Below are 22558 nucleotides of genomic sequence, written 5' to 3' on the forward strand. Positions count from 1 at the left end.
ATATTATACCAAATAGTGAGGTCAAACCATCTTCAGCTTTGGGTATGAAAGGATAATCATATCACACCAATTAATTCTTCCTATCAGACCCCCCTATTGACTCTAGTCCAAAGGATTGAGGGGCCCTTCAATTTCTTGCATGTTGTCAAGGATTTACATCAGGATCCTCCAACCTTGGATGAGTTTGGAATACGTACTTGCTGCAGAATGCAAAGAGTCTGAGCCCCAGTTGAGTGTAGGACTGGGAAACCAAAGTTAGGGACAAAATGTTTGATAAAAGCAGCAGGAAAGAGCAGACCTGAGAGCCACAGAGAAGGGTTGGCTGGTATCAAGCAGATTTGGAAAAGCCTTGGAAACATCATCTCAGGCAGGGTGTTTGAGAGCAGAGGAGGTGGGGGCAGAGAAAGCCACTATCAGGCCCTGCGGGCAGGGGAAAATACCTGTTTGGAGAGCAGCTCTATTGGGAAAGCAAGGTTCCCAAGTATAAGGAAGGCAATCTGCGTGGGAGGTGGCAGGGAAAGGGTCAGGGAATGGGTTGTAATGAAGCCATTCAACTAAAGAGTTTCCAACTGAATGAGTGCTATTTATAGATAAAGTCATGTCTGCTCTCTGGTCGGTGCAGCCAGCCTTTGTCATGAGCTCCCAGAGAGCTCATGCTTCCAGTGTTACCTGCTGCAGGTGCTCCGTGCTGCACGCATCCTTATTCACATCCAGGTTCACGAAGCAAACCTGGGGAAAAAAAACAAAACAGCCAAGTAAGTGAAAAACGTGGCAGTTCTTTTCGAAGAAAGCATGGAATCCATTTGGGGAAAATGATTTGAGAATCCTGCACATTTTGTACACTTGGTCTGACACAGAAACAGCGACTGTACCTTTGGGCTTCTGTGTAAACCTCTAACACCCTAGTCACAATTCCCTTGATCCCACTGCACGCCCTCTTTTATTCATGTCCCAACAAATGAAACAGTCTCTATGTATTCAAGTCAATGTAAGTCACAACAAAATCTTCAGACTTATAAAGGGTTATCGAATCTCGTGAAATAGGAGAAAAGACTTGTAATACTCTAAACCTCTATTGTTTTTTTTTTTTAAGATTTTATTTATTTATTTGACAGAGAGAGAAAGAGCCAAAGCAGGGGGAGTGGGAGAGGGAGAAACAGACTCCCCGCAGAGCAGGGAGCCCTATGAGGGCTCAATTCCAGGATCCTGGGATCATGACCTGAGCCAAAGGCAAACACTTAACCGACTGAGCCACCTAGGTGCCCCTAAACCTCTGTTTTTAATTGCAATGAAAATTCCTCTCCATTTCTCTTGTTTTCTCATCCCCCCACTTTCTCCTCTTGTTTTCAATCTAATGCATGATAAGCAGATTTCTCTTTGTTTCATGGTTTTTGTTCATTTATTTAATCCTGTTGTTTAGTTTGCCCCTTTTTAGCCATCTTAAATAAATGTCTGAATAAGCTAAAGTATGAAACCAATAGCGACAATCTTAAAAAATAATTCAGAACAACAACAAGAAAATTGTTGTAGCTTAAATCTCAAATACAGCGCATAGAAAAAAGTCTACTATAGGCATTTGCTTGGAGATGGGGAGAAGAAAACTTAAAACATAAAGAAGTGAGATATATTCTTTTCTTTCCCCTTAAATAAATAAATTTAATTTAATTGAAATCTTATTTATTTAATTATTGAGTATGGTTGGCACAAAATGTTACATCAGTTTCAGGTGTACATAGTGATTCAAGTTTTTTACTCTTAACAAGTTAATTTGCCCATATAAAACTGATAACACTAAATATCTGGATATTTATTTAGTCAGATGTTTGGACTTATGTAGATGCTTGGAAGCATATGGGGCCTTTCATTTCAGTTGTTTGGGGTTATGGTTTCTCAGAGGCCATCTTTTCTCTTTTTGCAGTTAAAAAAACATAATTGAAAGATTTGCAGTAAGTCTTTAAGAACTACAATAGTTATACATTGCTATAGTGTAAAGCTCACTACTGTTTTATTCCCCCAATGGAAGGTTTTCTTGATTTCTGAACTCACAGTATTTTTGCAGCATATCTCTAAGATACAGTATCTGCTTGTTAAAAATAACCTGATGGGCATTTGGGGGAAAAAGGGGAACGAACTGCCATCCACACTCTCACTCAGAGGCTCTCCTCCATTGGGTTAATAGGATGTCTAAATAGGAACAAGGCATGAGTTCCTTCAGGCGCAGCATGAAGAGAGGCATGAATAGCAGATAGTGCTTGGAAGGAGTTCATGGTTTATAGCAGTTTGTGAATATTCATACAATAATTGGAACTTTGCCCTTGGAAAACTGGTTCAGTATCTGTTCGTACTCAGTGGCTTTGAATAACATGCAACTGGGACTGCATTTACTGAATTGATTAAACAGTCTTCCAGTCACCTTAAAGAAAGGTGTGTTACCTTGTCCTGGCACCACAAGGCTCTTATCTTCTATCACAGTGGGAGAAGATAACGCAGAGACCAAGGGAAGTAACTACTTCTCCGCCCTCTGATATTGTCTTTTGTTCTCTGAAGATGAATTTTCTCTCCATTCTGGCTGCGGTGTGAAACCCTGCCTACATTTGGAAGAAACCCTCCATACTTGCTAGCTGGGCCAAGACCAGTACAAAGCCAGACATAAACCAATCATCTGCTTATACTTTACACATATATCTTTCCATATCTTGGTGGCAGAGGATGATCCAGGTTTTCAGGATCTGATGTACATACAATTTTGGAAGAAATTCTTTAAGAAAAGGAAAAACAATAGGAAAGAATGTCCAATGGAAAAAAAGGCAGTCTCTTCAACAAATGGTGTTGGGAAAATTGGATAGCCACATGCAGAAGAATGAAACTGGATCATTTCAATACACCACACACAAAAATAGACTCAAAATGGTTGAAAGACCTAAATGTGAGACAGGAGTCCATCAAAATCCTAAAGGAGAACACAGGCAGCAACCTCTTCAACTTCAGCCACAGCAACTTCTTCCTAGAAACATCGCCAAAGGCAAGGGAAGCAAGGGCAAAAATGAACTATTGGGACTTCATCAAGATAAAAAGCTTTTGCACAGCAAAAGAAACAGTCAACAAAACCAAAAGACAACCGACAGAATGGGAGAAGATATTTGAAAATGACATATCAGATAAAGGGCTAGTATCCAAAATCTATAAAGAACTTATCAAACTCAATACCCAAAGAACAAATGATCCAATCAAGAAATGGGCAGAAGATATGAACAGACATTTTTCCAGAGAAGACATCCAAATGGCCAACAGACACATGAAAAAGTGTTCAACATCACTCGGCATCAGGGAAATCCAAATCAAAACCTTAATGAGATGCCACCTCACACCAGTCAGAATGGCTAAAATTAACAAGTCAGGAAATGACAGATGCTGGCAGGGATGTGGAGAAAGGGGAACCCTCCTACAATGTTGGTGGGAATGCAAGCTGGTGCAGCCACTCTGGAAAACAGTATGGAGGTTCCTCAAAAAGTTGAAAATAGAGCTTCCACACGACCCAGCAATTGCACTACTGGGTATTTACCCCAAAGATACAAATGTAGTGATCCAAAGGGGTACGTGCACCCCGATGTTTATAGCAGCAATGTCCACAATAGTCAAGCTATGGAAAGAGACAAGATGTCCATCGACAGATGAATGGATAAAGAAGAAGTGGTATATATATGCAATGGAATATTATGCAGCCATCAGAAAACCCCCCGAAATCTTGCCATTTGCAGCGACGTGGATGGAACTAGAGGGTATTATGCTGAGCAAAATAAGTCGATCAGAGAAAGACACGTATCATATGTTCTCACTGATATGAGGAATTCTTAATCTCAGGAAACAAACAGGGTTGCTGGAGTGATGGGGGGTGGGAGGGATGGGGTGGCTGGGTGATAGACATTGGGGAGGGTATGTGCTATGGTGAGCGCTGTGAATTGTGTAAGACTGTTGAATCACAGATCTGTACCTCTGAAACAATATAGTAGGAAGGGAAAAATGAAGGGGGGGAAATCAGAGGGGGAGATGAACCATGAGAGACTATGGACTCTGAGAAACAAACTGAGGGTTCTAGAGGGGAGGGGAGTGGGGGGATGGGTCAGCCCAGTGATGGGTATTAAAGAGGGCACATACTGAATGGAGCACTGGGTGTTACACGCAAACAATGAATCATGGAACACTACATCAAAAACTAATGATGTAATGTATGGTGATTAACATAACATAATAAAATTTTTAAAAAAATATTAAGAAAAAAAAAAAAAGGGAAGGAACAACAAGGGGCGCCTGGATGGCTCAGTCAGTTAAGCTTCCAACTCTTGATTTCGACTCAGGTCTTGATCTCATGGATTGTGAGATCGAGCCCCACGTCGGGCTCCATGCTCAGCAGGAGTCTTCTTGAAGATTCTCTCCCTCTGTCCCTCCCCCCCACTCTCTTGAGCATGCTCTCTCTCTTTCTCTCTCTTCCAGCTAAATAAATAAATCTTTTTTTAAAAAAGGAAAGGGAACAACAAAATTGAAAATTCTAAATTAGATGTGAAGGTGAATATTCATTTATTTAGAAGGAGAAAAGAAATCACAACAAATCTCAAATTTAAAAAGGGTGACAAATATCACAAACATGACAACTTCCAGAAAAATATTTAACCTACTGCCTAATACATCTCCATAATAATTTTCCCTACATTTTGGCTCCATACTCTTTGATCAATTCTTCGTATGGTAGTAGTTTTATAACATTTTCTCTAGATAAAACAGAAAGATAATTGTCTTAATCTAATATTGTTGGTTGATTTTTTCAGCTTTACAAACTTTTATTGATAATATCTTACACATTTTCCAAATTGTTGTCAAATTCAGTGGGAAACCACTCTAAAATTTCTTTCATATATGAGTTGTTATAGGCATACTCACTGTTTGTAATACTATTACAAATTTGTGCTCTACAAACATAAGAATTTGGATAAATTGTCTTTTGTTTAATTCCCATTATAAAAGAAAAAAATTCATGGTGCAATTATAATTTTCAATGCTATCAAATAAATTTCCTCCAGGGGAGAACTTCTGTGTTGACCAGGCATCAGTTTTGTGTTTATAAGTTCACATGTCTGATGACTAAAAGAATTCTCCGCAGACTAGTTTCTGGCACATAAATCTTGTTTTCTCTCCACTATCTACATATATCTAGTTTTGGAAACAGTAGGATATACCTTATATTGTGAAACCATCTCTGACCTGATACCTTCATGTCTCAATGTCTGACTGAGTTCCCACTGTCGATGGTAAAAATATTTCTGAGAGCCATTAGTACATGTGCCTGGCTACCAATTGCTTAACTGTACACTGAAGTGACCTCAAGCCACATAAATATATCTCAGGACCATACAACCCCACTCAATTTCCCTTCAGCCAGACTCCCACACATGTTTGTGGTCACTCCAATGACTCTCAACATAATAAGATGTAGTGGGAGTTTGGTTGGAAGGAGATAATTTTAGTTAAAATGTCTTCCTTTTGAAAATTTCACAAAAACATATAACCATGTGAGCTGCTGGGAATGGGGCCTGTGCACCTGATGAGCCCTGAATTTTCAGCTTTGATGGTTTTATAGTAACGCTAAAATGGTCCATGTAATGGTATTGTCCTCTTCATAGGTTCACTCTCTGTGACCTTGGGATATTTATTGAGACTTAGGCATCGACTAACACTGAACTCCAAGTGGAGAATGTGACAAGCTTGTGTCCAGAAGAGCTGGGGAGTGTGGGTGTGGGATAAGGGGTTTGTGCAGGTTGAGGAGAGGAAAAAGAGCTCCATGTTTCTGAGGGGTATGGTTTTGATGCTGGGTTCTGAGAAGACAAACAATACGAGGTATTGTTCTTACTCTCAGGGAGTTTTGGTCTGGAGTCAGAACACATTCCTTAAATCTATGAAGCACATTTTTAAGTATTACAGAAGCGGCCAGCTTACATGCTGGAGATGAAGGTGGGAGAACGGGGTCAATCACAAATAGTGGTGCAGGGAAGGCTGGATTCAATGTGAGCAGGCAGGACACATTTAAAATGGCACAAAAAATGAATGGATAAATCCCCCCTGATCAGCACCTGCTGAATGACAGTAAGAGGCTCTGAATTAAGCACAAGAGAAGAGTGGGAGGAGACAGAGGCCGAGAAGTCTAAGGCAACAGTTACGTCCTAGAGAAATTCCAGAAGTGAGGCCAAAGTTGGTGAGCAAGATGCCTTTCTTTCTACACTATGAAGACTCTGGGCATAATTCAGCAGATTTTTTAAAGAATGAAGCAAAGAAGAAATCATAATTTTATGCTATGCTCCATGTGCAATAAGAGTTGAGAAAGACCTGAGGGTTAGACTTTCCCTTCCAACAAGTGAGGCTGCTCCCTGTGTTATTACAGAGGTTATAAGGAAACTTCTGGTAATGGAAGTTGAATATAAGCTTCTGGGGGCTTAGGGTGAATGTTCTATGTGACTAAAATATTAAATCCTGGGAGATTCTGCATAATGGTTCTATGAGCTGTGTGTCAAAAGGAGTCCCTCAGGGTCCGGAGAGAATGCCATTCGTGGGGAGGCTGAGGCCGTATGTAGGAGATACTAGCCAATTGGGAATAAGATGTAACTTCTCTGTGTTGACTCTTCTTCTCAGTCTGGAGTGATGCTATTGAGTTATCTGTAAAATGCCCAAAGATGCAAATCCAAATATACCAAATGATCCAGGGAAAAACTTTTTTAAGTATGTGCGTTTATTTAATAATCTCTTGAACATAGTTTATTTCCCCTCAGCCTTCACTAGATTGTTTATTCATGAAGGCAGGCCCTGAAATATTAGTGTTTAGCAAAGTCTGGTACTTGGTAGGTGCTGAAAAAATGCTGATAAATGCATATGCATGCGTGGAGTGGAAGCGCTGTCTCAGTAATCACGGGCATCACCCCTGTAATAATTATTTTCCTTATTTATGTCATGAATTCCGATGCTGTCTATAAACAAAGTTTTCTTCCAATAAGGATATAAGGCAATAGATAGAGGAGTTATAGAATTAACTGAGCTAATGTTAATCTAGCAGTTGGTACTGTTTAAAGTACTTGGATTGGTTTCTTTTTTCTGTGAATAAGGATTTGCTAAAAATCAGAAAAAGGCCAAAGTCGAGAACCATAATTGGTAATAAAGACACGTAAAAGATATTAACACTTTCTTGCAATGGAAGAAACTCCTTTCTTTCACATAAACTGCATTTCATGTTGTGTCTGCACATGTCCTTGTTTAGACCATCTGCAGAGGTACTCAGCCGAGGCAGATGGAAACAAATCATCACCGGGAGAACACAGACACCTCTTTTCTTGCCTACTTAACAAAGCCAATATTGTGGTTGTATGTACCTTTCAAATGCAAATGCCTCTCTTCTGTAATTATTACAGTTTTAAAATAAAATGTTGGAAGAATAAGTATCACTGAGAAAATGATGCCACTTTATGATTGTGGCTTTTACGCAATCTAATACAATAGTCTTCAAAAGTTATTTGTACATCCTAGCCATTTTAATGTCCATAGGCGATATGCTGTTTACTCTGCTTAGTATTATGGATTATTTAGCCAAGCAATACCAATTATTTATTTCACTATAAGTCCCTTTTCAGAAATAGAGGACCATGTAGGCATGTTTATTTTTTTATTATGTTATGTTAGTCACCATACAGTACTTCATTAGTTCTTGATGCAGTTCCATGATTCATTATTTGCGTGTAACACCCAGTGCTCCATGCAGAACATACCTTCCTTAATACCCATCACCAGGCTAACCCAACCCCCCACCCCCTCCCCTCTGAAACCCTCAGTTTGTTTCCCAGAGTCCATAGTCTCTCATGGCTCATCTCCCCCTCTAATTTCCCCTCCTTAATATTTCACTATGAAATTTTAGTAAATAGTGATTTAAGATATATTTTGATAGAGGGGTGCCTGAGCAGTGCGGTAGGCTAGGCATCCGACTCTTGGTTTCTGCTCAGGCCATTATCTCAGGGCAGTGAGACTGAGCCCACCTAGGGCTCCCTGCTCAGCGTAGAGTTTGCTTGAGATTCTCTCCTCCCTCTGCCCCTGCCCCCCATGCGTGCTCTTTCTCTCTCTCTCAAATAAATAAATCTTAAAAAAGAGATATATTTTGGTGCAAGCCACTGTGAGAAAAAGGTTAACATTAAAATGTAGTTAAGGGCGCCTGGGTGGCTCAGTTGGTTGGGCGACTGCCTTCGGCTCAGATCATGATCCTGGAGTCCCGGGATCGAGTCCCGCATCGGGCTCCCTGCTCGGCGGGGAGTTTGCTTCTCCCTCTGACCCTCCTCCCTCTCATGCTCTCTGTCTCTCATTCTCTCTGTCTCAAATAAATAAATAAAATCTTTAAAAAAAATGTAGTTAAAACAAGAAAAAAATAATTTAGAGTGGATTGTAATTCATAACATCTTTTGTGAGTCAATTATATTTAAAAATAGTTTTAAACATTTATTATGTATTTATTGTAGAAGTCAGACAAAGACATTTTAAGTCAGACAAAAAAAGTGTCAGACAGAAGCAATACTGTATATCACGTACAAAATTCAGGTTTGACATTTTGAATTGAAACCACAGAGAAAGAACTGATGATGACTGCCAAAGGCAAACTCCCATTGTGTGGGGACAGTTTTATTTTTTCATGGACTCTTCAGATAGTTAATGTGGTATTCGAGAAATGCCATTGCCTTATGGGTCCAGGAGGAGCAGATCATGGTGCCAGAGGTTACATGTCAGCAGGCTTTTAGCCCAGAGTGTGGGGCCTCTGACTTCTGCTGGGTACTTTCTCATCTCTCCTGAAGTCAGCTAACGCCTGTGAAGGCAATCATCCTATATGGAGATCCTGCTTAGATAATGTTAACAAAAAACAGGGATGTAAAATTGCCTTTAAAATCTGGGCATTTGAATGTTTACTATTACCAAATGTATACTTAAGTTTTATCTTAGAAGAAAGCCAATCCCTTCCTCCGGCAGCTTCTAACAATGCAGCCATCTGGCCATGCGGAGCGGGTGGGATCCCTTAATTTGGTGGTATTAAAATGCTGATCTACAAATCTTTTGAAGAAAAAATTGCCTCTTTTCTTACCCCAATCTACAGGCTCCTACTAGATTCAGGACCCTGGACCAAAATTATCTTTGAAAGAATATGACATTTTCCCCGATCAGTATTTTAGACTAATGATAATTAAAATGGCAATTTATGCATCAATGTTGTTATGCCATAGTGCTGTCAGACATTCTGGAACACACTTGAGGTTTGGAATGATAACTGCATTTGTATCCAGTTATGATTGCAGTAATCACACAAAATGAAATATAAAGTTTTACTTACACTGGAGACTGTCAAATCTCTCTGCTTTTTAAACTGTCAATATTTTAAAAAATAGCTTCAAATTACCGTTTTGAGGGCAGCTGTTCAAGCAGTTTATGATGAGAGACTCAGTAAAAAGTATAGAAATTCCTAAACAATGCCAGATATTTTAACTAGCCCATACATCAAGCCAATTTTATCGCTAAACTAAAAAAATAAAGAATAAGTATGCTACTCAAGGAAATTACTTTCCCACTATTTTGTTGTTTCTAAAGACATTTATTTTGGAGCAAAAGAGCATATTTATATATAAAATCTGACATGCATTTACCGGTTAAAGAACACACTATATTTATTTTAAATTGCCATTTTAAAGATGTGTTTATTGAGATATAATTCACATGCCATGTGAATTATAAAGTATAATTTAAAGTATACTTCATTTAAAGTATACTTCAATGGTTTTTAATATATGCACAGGATTGTGCAACCAATGCCACAATCAACTTTAGAATATTTCTTCATCCACAAAAGAAAATGTATTTATTAGCAGTCAGGCTCCATTTCTCCCCCAAAATCCTCTCCCTAGCCCTAGGCAATCACTCATCTTTCTGTCTCTACACATTGGCCTATTTTGGACATTTTATATAACCAGAGTCATTCAATATGTGTTTTTTGGTGACTGATACAATTTTTTACAACACGTTGATTTGATAATTCTACACATAACACTATGCTCATCATGCTAAGTGCAGTCACCATCTGTCACCATCCAACTTATTACAATATTATTGACTATATTCCCTATGCTATACTTTTCACCTCTGTGACTTACTTATTTTATAACTGGAAGTTTGTACCTTTTAATCCCCTTCACCTATTTCACCCCCCCCACCTTCCCTCTGGCGCACACGTGCGTACATGCACACACACACACACACACACAAGCTTTTTGACTATAATTTTGTCATCTTTCATCTCCTTAGTGATAAGAGCTTTCTCCTGTCATCTTCTCCCACTGAAAGGGGTAGTATTAAGGAAACATGATGCCCAAGGATGGTGGGGACAGAGATGAGTCAAATTTCCTTTGGAACAGAATTTATCTGGAAGCTTTACCTTGTTTGTATTTTAAATTGAAGGGAAAAGGAATACATATGATAGACTTGGTTCCACTTTGTTTACTTTTTCTCTCACAGAGGTTATTTAGATTTCTAATACATAAAGAGCTGAGATAAATTTCTGAACTCTCAGGAGCCATTCTCTGGGACAGTGCAGGCAAAGAAAATTCAAATATGGATCAAATATCAAGCAGATGAATTATTACAGATGTAATAAAACCTTTGGTTTCTTTTTGAATCAAGATGATTTTTCAACTCTTCATTTTGACTACAGCAAGTAAGCCAAATTTCAGGGAGCCACAGTATTACATTAACAAATTTAATAGGGAAAATCTTTTTCTGGAGTATGTGGAGCATGTATTGAGCAAGGGGAAGTAGACAAAGGATTCATGTCTTCTGAGAGATGAGCTAGACCTCAGGAAGTGGTAGTTGAGATGATTTGTTTGCTGATTCTAAATCACTCATGACTGGAATATGAAATGCTTTCCCATTATCAGGTCAAATATGATAATTCTATATATATCATCCTTCAAAATTCATTGTAGTTACGCTGCTTTTTTTTTTTAATAAGCTCTTACCACTCTCTTGGATGGTTTTAATTCAAACCTTTAACTCTCCTTAATCTGGATAAGCATGCTCAAATGAAAGCATGACAGAGAAAACAGGGCTATTCCTGAATCACGGAAGCCACGAATAACTCAGATCCCCAAAGTATGAACAACCATGATAAAAAAAACTAACAACAAAGAACTGGAGAAGCAAGAAGGCTATGTGACCAAAACCCACCTAGTTTTCAAATATTTTAAAATAATCCTATTTTCCATGTAGAGGATACATCATTGTTCAGAATGTTAGAGTTCTGTAAGTTTCACCATAGAACAATGGAATAAATTCCAGACACAGTAAATGACTTATCCATGTCAACTCTTTAGACTCTTTAGCTGACCCTTGGGAGAATGTGTTCCCCTTACATGGCTAGAACATTCTCTCATCTTTGAGGTCTGAGTGCAGAAGAGGCAGGAGGTTGTGCTTTGCCTACAGTCAAAGCCTGGCTCTGTGCTTGCTAGATCCTAGTCTAAAGGGGTGTAATAAAATACTGTGCAGAATTTCTATGAAGACTAAAAGAAATACAAAGTAAAGAACATCAGAGGAAATTGGATACCATTTTATGGATTTCTGGGTTATTGTCTATAAGGGTGAATTATTTGAAGTTGCTGCTCTTAGTTCACACAAAAATGGCAATTTCATAAGGCCCAATCTAAATAATTTGAGGTAGAATAATATAAAGTGCATCTATTTCATAAAATGTAAAGCAATTAAAATTTGGATCCTTGCATGTAGCTACTCCCACTTCTACCCAGATCTTATTTACTTGGTATAAATCTTTGTCCCCATTTAATTATGTAAACATTATTTATAATGAAAAACATTAAATTATTTTTTCTAAATCTTTATTATTTATGTTTGGGGTACATATAAGTATAGAGTGCCACCTTGTTTTTTAGGGCTATCAAATATTTAATTAAGAAATGCCTTCCTTCTTGTTCCCAGAAGTATTTATGACTTAATTTATCTAAATGTACACCATGGGTATGAGTGCTGCCTGGTATCACATCCATAAAACCAATGGATGATTTCAACAGACACGAAAGTGCCAAGTGCATATATGGAAGTAAAAAAAAAAATACAATTTAAAGCAGAAATGTAGGCAAGTTAAAAACATCTAATCATTTTCATTTAAGTCCCTAAATGTGAATACTGCTATTTGTGAGAACTTATAGACCTAGACACAACAGAGACTCTTTTATTAGAAAAAAGATCTTAAATCAGAATGAGTAAATACCCACTTTTATATACAAATCAACCACTAGGATCCAATGCATAATTTCAATTTCTTAATACAGTATAAAAAAGGATATATGGATTAGTTTTACTTTAAACACTTAAAAACAGCAGCCAGGAGTGCACTTTTCATCAGTGTGGAAAAGCTTATCAGTTAAATTGACAAAAATCCTCCTCCAGGTATGATGAGACAACTCATTTTTGATTATGGCATAAGAACCAAATGCTATAGGCTTGACAAATTGACTGTAAATACATAGTTTTAAATTTTGTAGAAAAATTTTTAAAATATTTTGTTTATTTATTTGACAGAGAAAGAAAGAGAGCACAAGCAGGCAAAATGGCAGGTGGAGGGAGAGGGAGAAGTGGTCTCCCCACTGAGAAGGGAGCTCAGTGTGGGACTTGATCCCAGGACCTGCGATCATGACCTGAGCCGAAAGCAGATGCTTTAACCGACTGACCCACCCAGGCATCCTGAGATTTTGTAGAAATTTTTGTGTTGGTACAAGAAAGTGGTCAAGTTTCATTCTTCTGCATGTTGCTGTCTAGTTTTCCCAACACCATTTTTGAAGAGACTGTCTTTTTTCCATTGGATATTCTTTCCTGTCTTGTCAAAGATTAGTCGACCATATAGCTGTGGTTTCGTTTGTGGATTTTCTATTCTAACCCATTGATCTATGTGTCTGTTTTTATGCCAGTACCATACTGTCTTGATGACTACAGCTTTGTAATATAGCTTGAAGTCTGGAATCATGACACCTCCTGCTTTGCTTTTCTTTTTCAGGATTGCTTTGGCTGTTCGGGGTCTTTTGTGGTTCCAAACAAATTTTAGAATTGTTTGTTCTAGTTCTGTGAGAAGTGCTGGTGGTATTTTGATAGGGATTGAATTAAATGTGTAGATTGCTTTGGGTAGTATAGACATTTTAACAATGTTTGTTCTTCCAGTCCATGAGCATGGAATATTTTTCCATTGTTTTGTGTCCTCTTCAATTTCTTTCATAAGTGTTTTATAGTTTTCAGAGTAAAGATTTTTACTTCTTTGGTTAGGTTTATTCCTAGGTATCTTACTATTTTTGGTGCAATTATAAATGGGATTGATTCCTTGATTTCTTTTTCTGGTGCTTCATTATTGATTTACAGAAATGCAACAGATTTCTGTATGTTGATTTTATAACCTGTGACTTTGCTGAGTTCATGTAATAGTTCTAGCAATTTTTTTTTAAGATTTTATTTATTTATTTGAGAGAGAGAGAATGAGAGACAGAGAGCATGAGAGGGAGGAAGGTCAGAGGGAGAAGCAGACTCCTTGCCGAGCAGGGAGCCCGATGCGGGACTCGATCCCGGGACTCCAGGATCATGACCTGAGCCGAAGGCAGTCGCTTAACCAACTGAGCCACCCAGGTGCCCTAGTTCTAGCAATTTTTTTGATGGAGTCTTTTAGGCTTTCTACATAGAGCATCATGTCATCTGAAAAGAGTGAAAGTTTGACCTCTTCCTCGCCAATTTAGATGCCTTTTATTTCTTTTAGTTGTCCAATTACTGAGGCTAAAACTTCCAGTACTATGTTAAATAATAATGGTGAGAGTGGGCATCCCTGTCTTGTTCTTGACCATAGGGGTAAAGCTCTCAGTTTTTCCCCATTGAGGATATTAGCTGTGGGTCTTTCATACATGGCCTTTATGATGTTGAGATACATTTCATCTATTCCTATAGGCAGTAACCTCTTTGACATTGGCCATAGCAACTCTTACTAGACACATCTCCAGAGGTGGGAAACAAAAGCAAAAATGAATCTATTGGGATCTCCTCAAGATAAAAAGCTTCTGCACAGTGAAGGAAACCATCAACAAAACTGAAAGCCAGCCTACAGAATAGGAGAAGATATTTACAAATGACATATCTGATAAAGGGTTAGTATCTGAAATCTATAAAGAACTTATCAGGGGCTCCTGGGTGGCACAGTTGGTTAAGCTTCCAACTCTTGGTTTTGGCTCAGGTCATGGTCTCAGGGTTGTGAGATTGAGCCCCGTGTCTGGTTCTGTGCTCAGCATGGAATCTGCTTGAGATTCTCTCTCCCTCTCCCTGCCCCTCCTGCTTTGTGCTCTCTCTCTCTCTAAAATCAATCAATCAATCAATCAATCAATAAAAATAATAAATCTTTTAAAAAAAGAACTTATTAAACTCAACACCCAAAAACAAATAATCCAGTTAAAAAAATGGCAGAAGACATGAACAGACATTTTTCTAAAGAAGACATACAGATGGCTAATAGGCACATGAAAAGATGCTCGACCACTCATCATCAGGGAAATGCAAGTCAAAACCATGATGAGATACCTCCTCATACCTGTGAGAATGGCTAAAATGAACAACACAGGAAACAGCAGATGTTGGCAAGAATGCAGAGAAAGGGAAACCCTCTTGCACTGTTGGTGAGAATGCAAACTGGTGCAGCCACTCTGGAAAACAGTATGGAGGTTCCTCAAAAGGTTAAACATAGAACTATCTTATGACCCAGTAATTGCACTAAGTATTTACCCAGAGGATACAAAAATAAAGATTTGAAGGGTACAGGCACCCTGATATTTACAGCAGCATTATCAACAATAGTCAAACTATGGAAAGAGCCCAAATGTCCATCAGCTGATGAACAGATAAAGAAGATGTGGTATATATACACAATGGAATATTACTCAGTCAGCCAAAAGAATGAAATCTTGCCATTTGCAATGATGTGGATGGAGGTAGAGTGTATTATGCTAAGTGAAATAAGTCAGTGAGAGAAAAACAAATACCATATGATTTCACTCACATGTGAAATTTAAGAAAACAGATGAACATATGGGAAGGAGGAAAAAAAAGAGAGAGGGAAGCAAACCCTAATAGACTCTTAACAACAGAGAACAAACTGGGTAGAAGGAGGTAGGTGGGAAAGGATGGGCTAAATAGGTGATGGGTATTAGGAGGGCACTTGTTGTGATGAGTACTGGGTGTTGCATATAAGCAATGCATCACTAAATTCTACTCTTGAAATCAGTATTACACTATATGTTAATGAATTAGAATTTAAATAAAATTTGAAATGAAAAATTTGTAGAAATTTATGTTTTACATTATATGTTAATGAACTAGAATTTAAATAAAATTTAAATAAAATTTGGAACAAAAATTTGTAGAAATTTATGTTTTAACTCTTCAATTAAGCTTTCATTAAAGGTTATTTCTAATTTTTCATCTTCAAAGTAATAAAATCAAATAAACTTCCAGTGATTGCCTTTCTTCACTTCTTAAAGTCATATACATTTGCAAACACAGAAAATGTAAAAGTGTAGACACACGTTTGCAGTCTGAGTAGCTTAATTATTTTAGAGTAGATGAAAAGCAATTCAAGCGCTTAAAATTACTAGGAATAAATGATAGTGAATCTAATTTTAAAATGCAAATAACTGATCTAAACTAGACATCTAACTAGCACATCTCCTATTTTTGACAGCCAAACCCATAAATAACTCCAAACTTTACCTCTCCAGGTTGCCTCAGGTATACTCGAGGAAAACACTTTGTGCCTCTCCAATAATTAATGCTGTGGTCCATCGGTATAGATAAAAAGTGCAAAAACCAAACACTCAAAAGCAACTTCTATACATGCATCCTGGGTGATGTAATGCAGGGAAGTGGAGTGACTCTCTAAAGAATTCAGTCCTCCAGTCCAGCTGTTAAGGGGAGAAAGGTACTTTTCCTTCCTTTGAACAGATCTAGATTGACTATCTACATTGATGAATGGCACCAGAAAGCAGTTGTCACTTCCACATCACTGGGCTCAGTCTATTTGACCTGCTCTAGGTCTACATATGAAGCCATTAGCTCAAGGCATGTGTCCCAATTATTGCCCCCATAGCTTTGATCCTGAGGGCCCTTTAAAGACTCAACTTAAAATATTCTAATAGGTTGGCAAGTCCTCAGAAGTAACTTGCTTTTCAATTAAATGACTGTAGTTTGCACATCGTGAATAAATAATTAGATAGGTAAAATATTTAAAGAGAGACAAAAAATATGAGAGAGAACATCTATCATAGTAAAAGGATAAAAACTAGTCTTTCATATTTGTTTCCTCTGACAATGATTCTGATTACTAAAATATCCATGTTTCAAAAGTCTTTCTGCATAGTGAATACAGTGAGTGTGTGCCTGTGTGTGTGTGTGTGTGTGTGTGTGTTGGTAAAACTACATATATCCTGATTTCTGGTTTCTTTATCCAGTTTGCTTCCTTAAACTTTATTTCTTTAAGGTAATGACTTTTGGAGAAATGGCTAATTCAAGTTAGCTCAGGCTGGTAACAAATATGGCAAGTAAACCTTCAATTCTAATTATGGAATCAAGTATTCAAATTAGGTGACTCAGAAACTCTTCAAACACTTTATATTCTCTAACTACTCCAAAAATCATGGACACAATAAGGCAGGGAGCTGTTTTTTGTTTGTTTGTTTGTTTGTTTTTTTAAGTTTCATGTTTCAATGTTTCTGACTTCAATCATGAAAATGCCCATTAATCTGACCTCATAATTTACAGAAAAAGAGGGAAAATTAAAAAATAAATATCATTATAGTTTCCTGTGTGAGGTTAAAAATTCCAGCTTTCAACTGAAGAATACTGTGAATTGTGTATTTGTAGCTTTTGGAAAGCCTCCAAAAGACCTCTCTCTGTGCAAGAGAGACAACACTGTCCAGACAAGATCATCTTAGGCTGTGAGGCCATGAAGCTCATTCATTTGTAATGCCCAAACCTCATCATAGCATGTCTGTAGCCAGCTAACATTTACCACTTGAACCTTTCAAGTAATACATAAGAAACAGAGTAATACATAAGAAACATTCTTGGACCTCAAATAACTTTGTCAAATTTTTTTCACTAGGAGTAAATAATAAGAGAACAATCAAAACAAATAACTTCTAAAATGTAAGTGCAAATACATATAGGAAAAATGTGTTTTTAGTATTTTTATTGCAGTATAGAATAACAGAATTTTAGAGCAGGAAGTGCATTTAAAAATCATCTGGGAGTGCCTGAGTGGCTCAGTCAGTTAATTAACCTGGCATTGATTTTGGCTCAGGTCAATCTCAGGCTCATGGGACCTAGCCCCACATTGGGCTCTGCGCTAAGTGCAGAGTCTGCTCAGGATTCTCTCTCTCCCTCTCCTTCTGCCCCTCCCTGCTCATCCTCTTTCTCTCAAAATAAATAGATCAAATCTTTAAAAAAAATCATCTGGTTCAACTCTTTCATTTCATCTGTAAGGAAACTGAATCCCAGGTAAAGGAAGCATGCCAAATTTCAAAGCTAGTTCCCTCCTTCCTTCCTTCCTTCCTCCCTCTCTCCATCCCTCCCTCCTTTCCTGCATGTACTTTACTTATTCTATTCACTCATTTATTCATTTAAAGAAAACTTAGAGGGCAACTTCTATGCTTGTTGAAGTAAATACTGATATACAACAATAAAAGGGTCAGAGATCCTTCCCTTCCTTATGATCTGGTGGACTAAAGTATTTATTTACTAGAAATCAGACCACTGTAAATGAAGACAGAGAGGAGTGGATGCTTGAAATGTACTTGTGTGGCAGGTACGTTTGTGTCTATCATCTTCCTTATAGGAACCTGCTCTGAGCCTAGCCCACTGACTCAAGGACTGTAAAGGACACGATCAACACCCAAACCCAGCCAAGCCCAACCTGGCAACCCCACAACAACCTGAAGACCCATGTGAAGTATATCTTTGGACACCACTGAAACATTGTGGTTGACTCTTATACAACAAAAGCCAGTTCTTACACCTATTTTTTCTGATTAGTTTTGTTTTACAGTTAGTAATCTTCTTTAAAATTCTAATAGATTTACAAAAGCATTAAGAATAACACTTTTCATATCATTAAACACAATGCGACTTTTACTTTTTTCCCCTTTAACCTGGAGACATTTTTATCGAGTCCCCTACCCTCTAGTCTCATCCAGGTTGATTGTCCTTCAGGTTTCATGCACAGTTGCCTTCCTCAGACTTTCCAGCCTCACCTATTTTGGATCTTCTGCTTTAAATAGCCAATGTCTCATTTCTTGATTTACTCTCCTGTTTTGAATGTGCACATTTGTCAAGTAGCTTTCTTAGGGCGCATGGGAGAAAGCTTTAGGCATTGCTCATTTTGGAAAAGTCTTATTTTAATCCTCACTTTTGATTGATAGATTGGCTGGGTATAGAATTCTAGGTTGAAAACCCTTTCACTAAAATATTTGAAGACATTGCTCTGATGATTTTCAGCTTCCAGCAATGCTGTCAAACAGTGATATGCTGTTCTGATTCTTTTTCTTGTGTTAACGGCTTATTTTTCCTATTAGAAGCTGTGATAATCCTCTTTATCCTATCCCTGGTATTATAAAATTTCATGATGGTAAGACTTACTGTGGATTTCCCCTGCTGGTTGTGGCCTATTTTCTGAGATCTATTAAGCAAAACACTCTTTCAAATCTGAGAAATTTTATTATCTTTTTGATAATTTTGTCTCCTCCATTTTCTGCTTTCACTCTACCACTTATATTACTTAGATATTGGATTTCTTGAATTGATCCTCAGATTTTTTTTTATTATTTCCTCTTTGCTTGCATTTTTTGTTATACTTTCTGAAATATTCTCTTGACTTTATCTTCCAATATATCTATGGAATTTAAAAATTTCAGCTCTCACAATTTTAATTTCCAAACTCCCTTCCCTTTTATAATTGCTTAGAAGAATAAGTCCTATTCTCATTTTATGGATGCACTGTTCTACTTATTTCTCTTATTGTAAACATTCTAGATATTTATTTGTTGATGAATTACTTTTGTTCCCTATATCTTTGTCTATTTCTTTTGAGTCCCACTTGTCTGTTTTATTTGTATCTTTTGTGTTAGAGGCTTTTTTCAAGTCTCTGTCTTTAATTGAACATTTATATTTAGGAGTGATGAACTCAAAGTCAGATTGGAAGCCACTGAGTGTTTATTAACTAACAGTTTTCTCTGTCAGTTGATTGGATGGGGGTGCAGCCATATAATCCCTTGCTATCCGTATGTAAATGTTCCCTTCCTTGCAATCAATCTGTTTATCCAAAGAAGAATTCTCCAATTTATTGCTTGGGGTATTGTAGTTAACAGTTTGGCTTCTAGCATTTTGGGATCTTGGTAGTATAGGAGTTGCAAGGAGTGTCTTATCACTTAGCACTTGGCCTTTCACTTACACTCAGTTTTTAGTACCGTGATTTTCCCTTATCTTTCTCTGGAGACTAGCTTAGTATCACTATGGAATAAACCTTCAGTACCATTGGTTTATTGAAGAATCATTGGCTGAGTATTTTATGCGCCACCTATTGTGTGAAGTGCTAAGAGTGCAATGAACAAAACTTCCTGCTGCGAAGGAAGAGATAGTGGCCTCCTATGTAGGATTAGGGAGAGTTTAGAGGTCTAGCTCTTCTTGACACAAAGTTTCAATGAACAAATCTATTTTAAGGTCCTGCCATAGCAACTTCTTACTAGATATGTCTACTAATGCAAAGGGAAGCAAAAGCAAAAATAAACTATTGGGACTTCATCAAGATAAAAAGCTTCTGCACAGTGAAAGAAACAACCAACAAAACTAAAAGGAAACCTACCGAATGGGAGAAGATATTTGCAAATGATGTATCTGATAAAGGTTTAGTATCCAAAATCTATAAAGAACTTGTAAAACTCAATACCCAAAAAACAAATAATCCAGTTAAGAAATGGGCAGAAGACACGAATAAGCATTTCTTCAAAGAAGACATACAGATGGCTAACAGACATATGCAAAGATGTTCAACATCACTCAACATCAGGGAAATACAAATGAAAACCACAGTGAGATATCACCTCGCACCAGTCAGAATGGCTAAAATTAACAGTACAGAAAACAACAGGTATTGGTGAGGATGCAGAAAAAAGGAACCATTTTACACTGTTGGTGGGAATGCAAACTGGTGCAGCCACTCTGGAAAAACAGTATGGAGGTTCCTCAAAACATTAAAAATGGAACAACCCTATGACCCAGCAGTTGCACTACTACCTATTTACCCAAAGGATACAAAAATACTGATTTGAAAGGATACATGTACCCCAATGTTTACAGCAATATTATCAACAATAGCCAAATTATGGAAAGAGCCCAAATGTCCATTGACTAATGAATGGTTAAAGAAGATGTGGTTATATACACACAATGGAATATTAATCAGCCATCAAAAAGAATGAAATCTTGCCATTTGCAACTATAAAGATGGAGCTAGAGTGTATTGTGCTAAGTGAAATAAGTCAGAGAAAGATAATACCATAGGATTTCACTCCTACATGGAATTAAAAGAAATAAAACAAATGAACATGGGGGAAAACAACAACTTAACTATAGAGAACAAACTGAGGGTTACTAGAGGGAAGGTGGGCAGGGGAATGGGTTAAACAGGTATCAAGGAGGGCACTGTTGCGATGAACACTGGGTGTTGTATGTAAGTGATAAATCACTAAATATTACACTTGAAACTAAAAACAAAAACAAATGGAAAACAACAACAAAACTGGATGAAAAACAAAGTGATAGTATGACTAAGAAATGTTAAGCAGTTAACAGCACCATCTACCAGCTCCTGGGATTCCCTCCCACCCCCCCCACTGTGGAAGGTTCATTGCTATGGCATTGGTTCTCTTACACCTGGAGGGTAGAGAGGATTAATAGTGGTAACAGTAGAATTTCCGGTTGAGAGTGCCAGCTCAGAGTCTGGTAGGAGCTGGGGCACCTTCCTCAGGGAGAGTTATATGCACACTGATGACAGCTGATGGCATTCGGGCTTCCAGTGGAAGGAGATGAGGCTGCCATCTGAAATCCATTACTCCCTTGAAAGCTGTGCTTTATGGCAAACCTCTGTCTCTTGAAAATGCCAACAGTAGTATTTAAGGACTTAAGCACAGTTCTTAGAGACCACAGGATTCCAAATTGCTATTCCAGTTTCTTTGGGCACATTGGTGCAAGTATCTTCAACAGCCTAGAGCCCCCAGATGTGAGAAACAGCCCATGTGAGTTTGATGAGATCGTTCTGGTGCTGCCCACAGGATGGATCTTTATTTTTTGCACACCCGATCTCCACATTCAATCTTGAAGGATAGGATAGGATGAGGGTAAGAAATGGGAGTGCATTTTTTTCTTCTCATCATTTGGACCTCTTAAGTGCTACCTCCTCAAAGTGATCTTGTACAATCATCCTGCTAGTCTCTTCCGACACTGAGCACTTCTTCATGGTAGTTATCACACTCTGCATAAGCTTTATTTAATTATTTCCTGTCTTTTTTCTCATTTAGAAGGAGATTCATGGAGAATAGGACTGCTGTCTATCAGTGTGTACCCGACATCTATTAAAGTGCCTGGCACCACAAATGTTCAGTAAATAGCTGCTAAATTAATAAAGAATGACCAGGTCATAGAGGAAGATAGAGAGATCTTGAATTGGCCATGTCAAATGCTCCATTTTGGCCCAAACCTGTGTTGTTTTGGACTATTGCTTCGTGCCTGATTTGATTGGAAGCAATGTTGTAATTAATTTTAGCATAATGTGGCAGGACCTGCTTTCCCTAGGCACTAAGCTGGCAATTCTCATTCTTTCAGACTTGAGAGCATCTTAAAGTGTTTTTTTATTTTAAATATGAACAAAGGGCTACAGCAAATAAGCAAAAAAAAAAAAATATCTTTGTTCTTCAGGAAGTATTACATATGGGCACGAGCCAGAGGGCATCATATTTCCAGGCAATAAATACAGTAAATAAAAGGCGGCTTATGAAGTATTGACAAAAGTGCTTGTAAGCCAACTTTCAGACAGCTTTTGATGTATGAATAGGCAGAATCCCCTTCACACTTCCTGTGCCTTGTATGGGAAGGGGCTTTTTTCCTTTGAATGGCTTATATGTGTGTGTTCGGGGATATTTTAAGGTGGATTGCTCTAGCAGTATTTCTGAGAATAGTTGAGATGGTCCTCATAGTTAGGAAAGAAATAAAATCACAAATCACCGGTGCTCAACAAGGTACACTTGACTTGCTTAGCGGACTAAGGATGCATCAAGTACTTGCATTCAACAACTTCAGCTGCCACTGCACAATTAAAAAGGAAGGCATAAATGAAAATCGAAATTGACTTGACTGTATG

The 22558-nt window shown here is 37.8% G+C and overlaps 1 protein-coding gene across 1 annotated transcript in view; it reads right to left on the reverse strand.

Moving 5' to 3' along the window:
* The window catches only part of LOC110574335 (SPHK1 interactor, AKAP domain containing), a 126242-nt gene that overhangs the window by 44492 nt on the left and 59192 nt on the right, over positions 1 to 22558 (reverse strand). The window contains exon 3 of the mRNA XM_021682996.1: positions 670 to 729. Within this exon, the coding sequence (XP_021538671.1) occupies positions 670 to 729 (60 nt within the window). The remainder of the gene's footprint in view (positions 1 to 669; positions 730 to 22558) is intronic.

The sequence above is a fragment of the Neomonachus schauinslandi genome, chromosome 3 (assembly GCF_002201575.2).
Source record: "Neomonachus schauinslandi chromosome 3, ASM220157v2, whole genome shotgun sequence".
NCBI classification, from domain to species: Eukaryota; Metazoa; Chordata; class Mammalia; order Carnivora; family Phocidae; genus Neomonachus; species Neomonachus schauinslandi.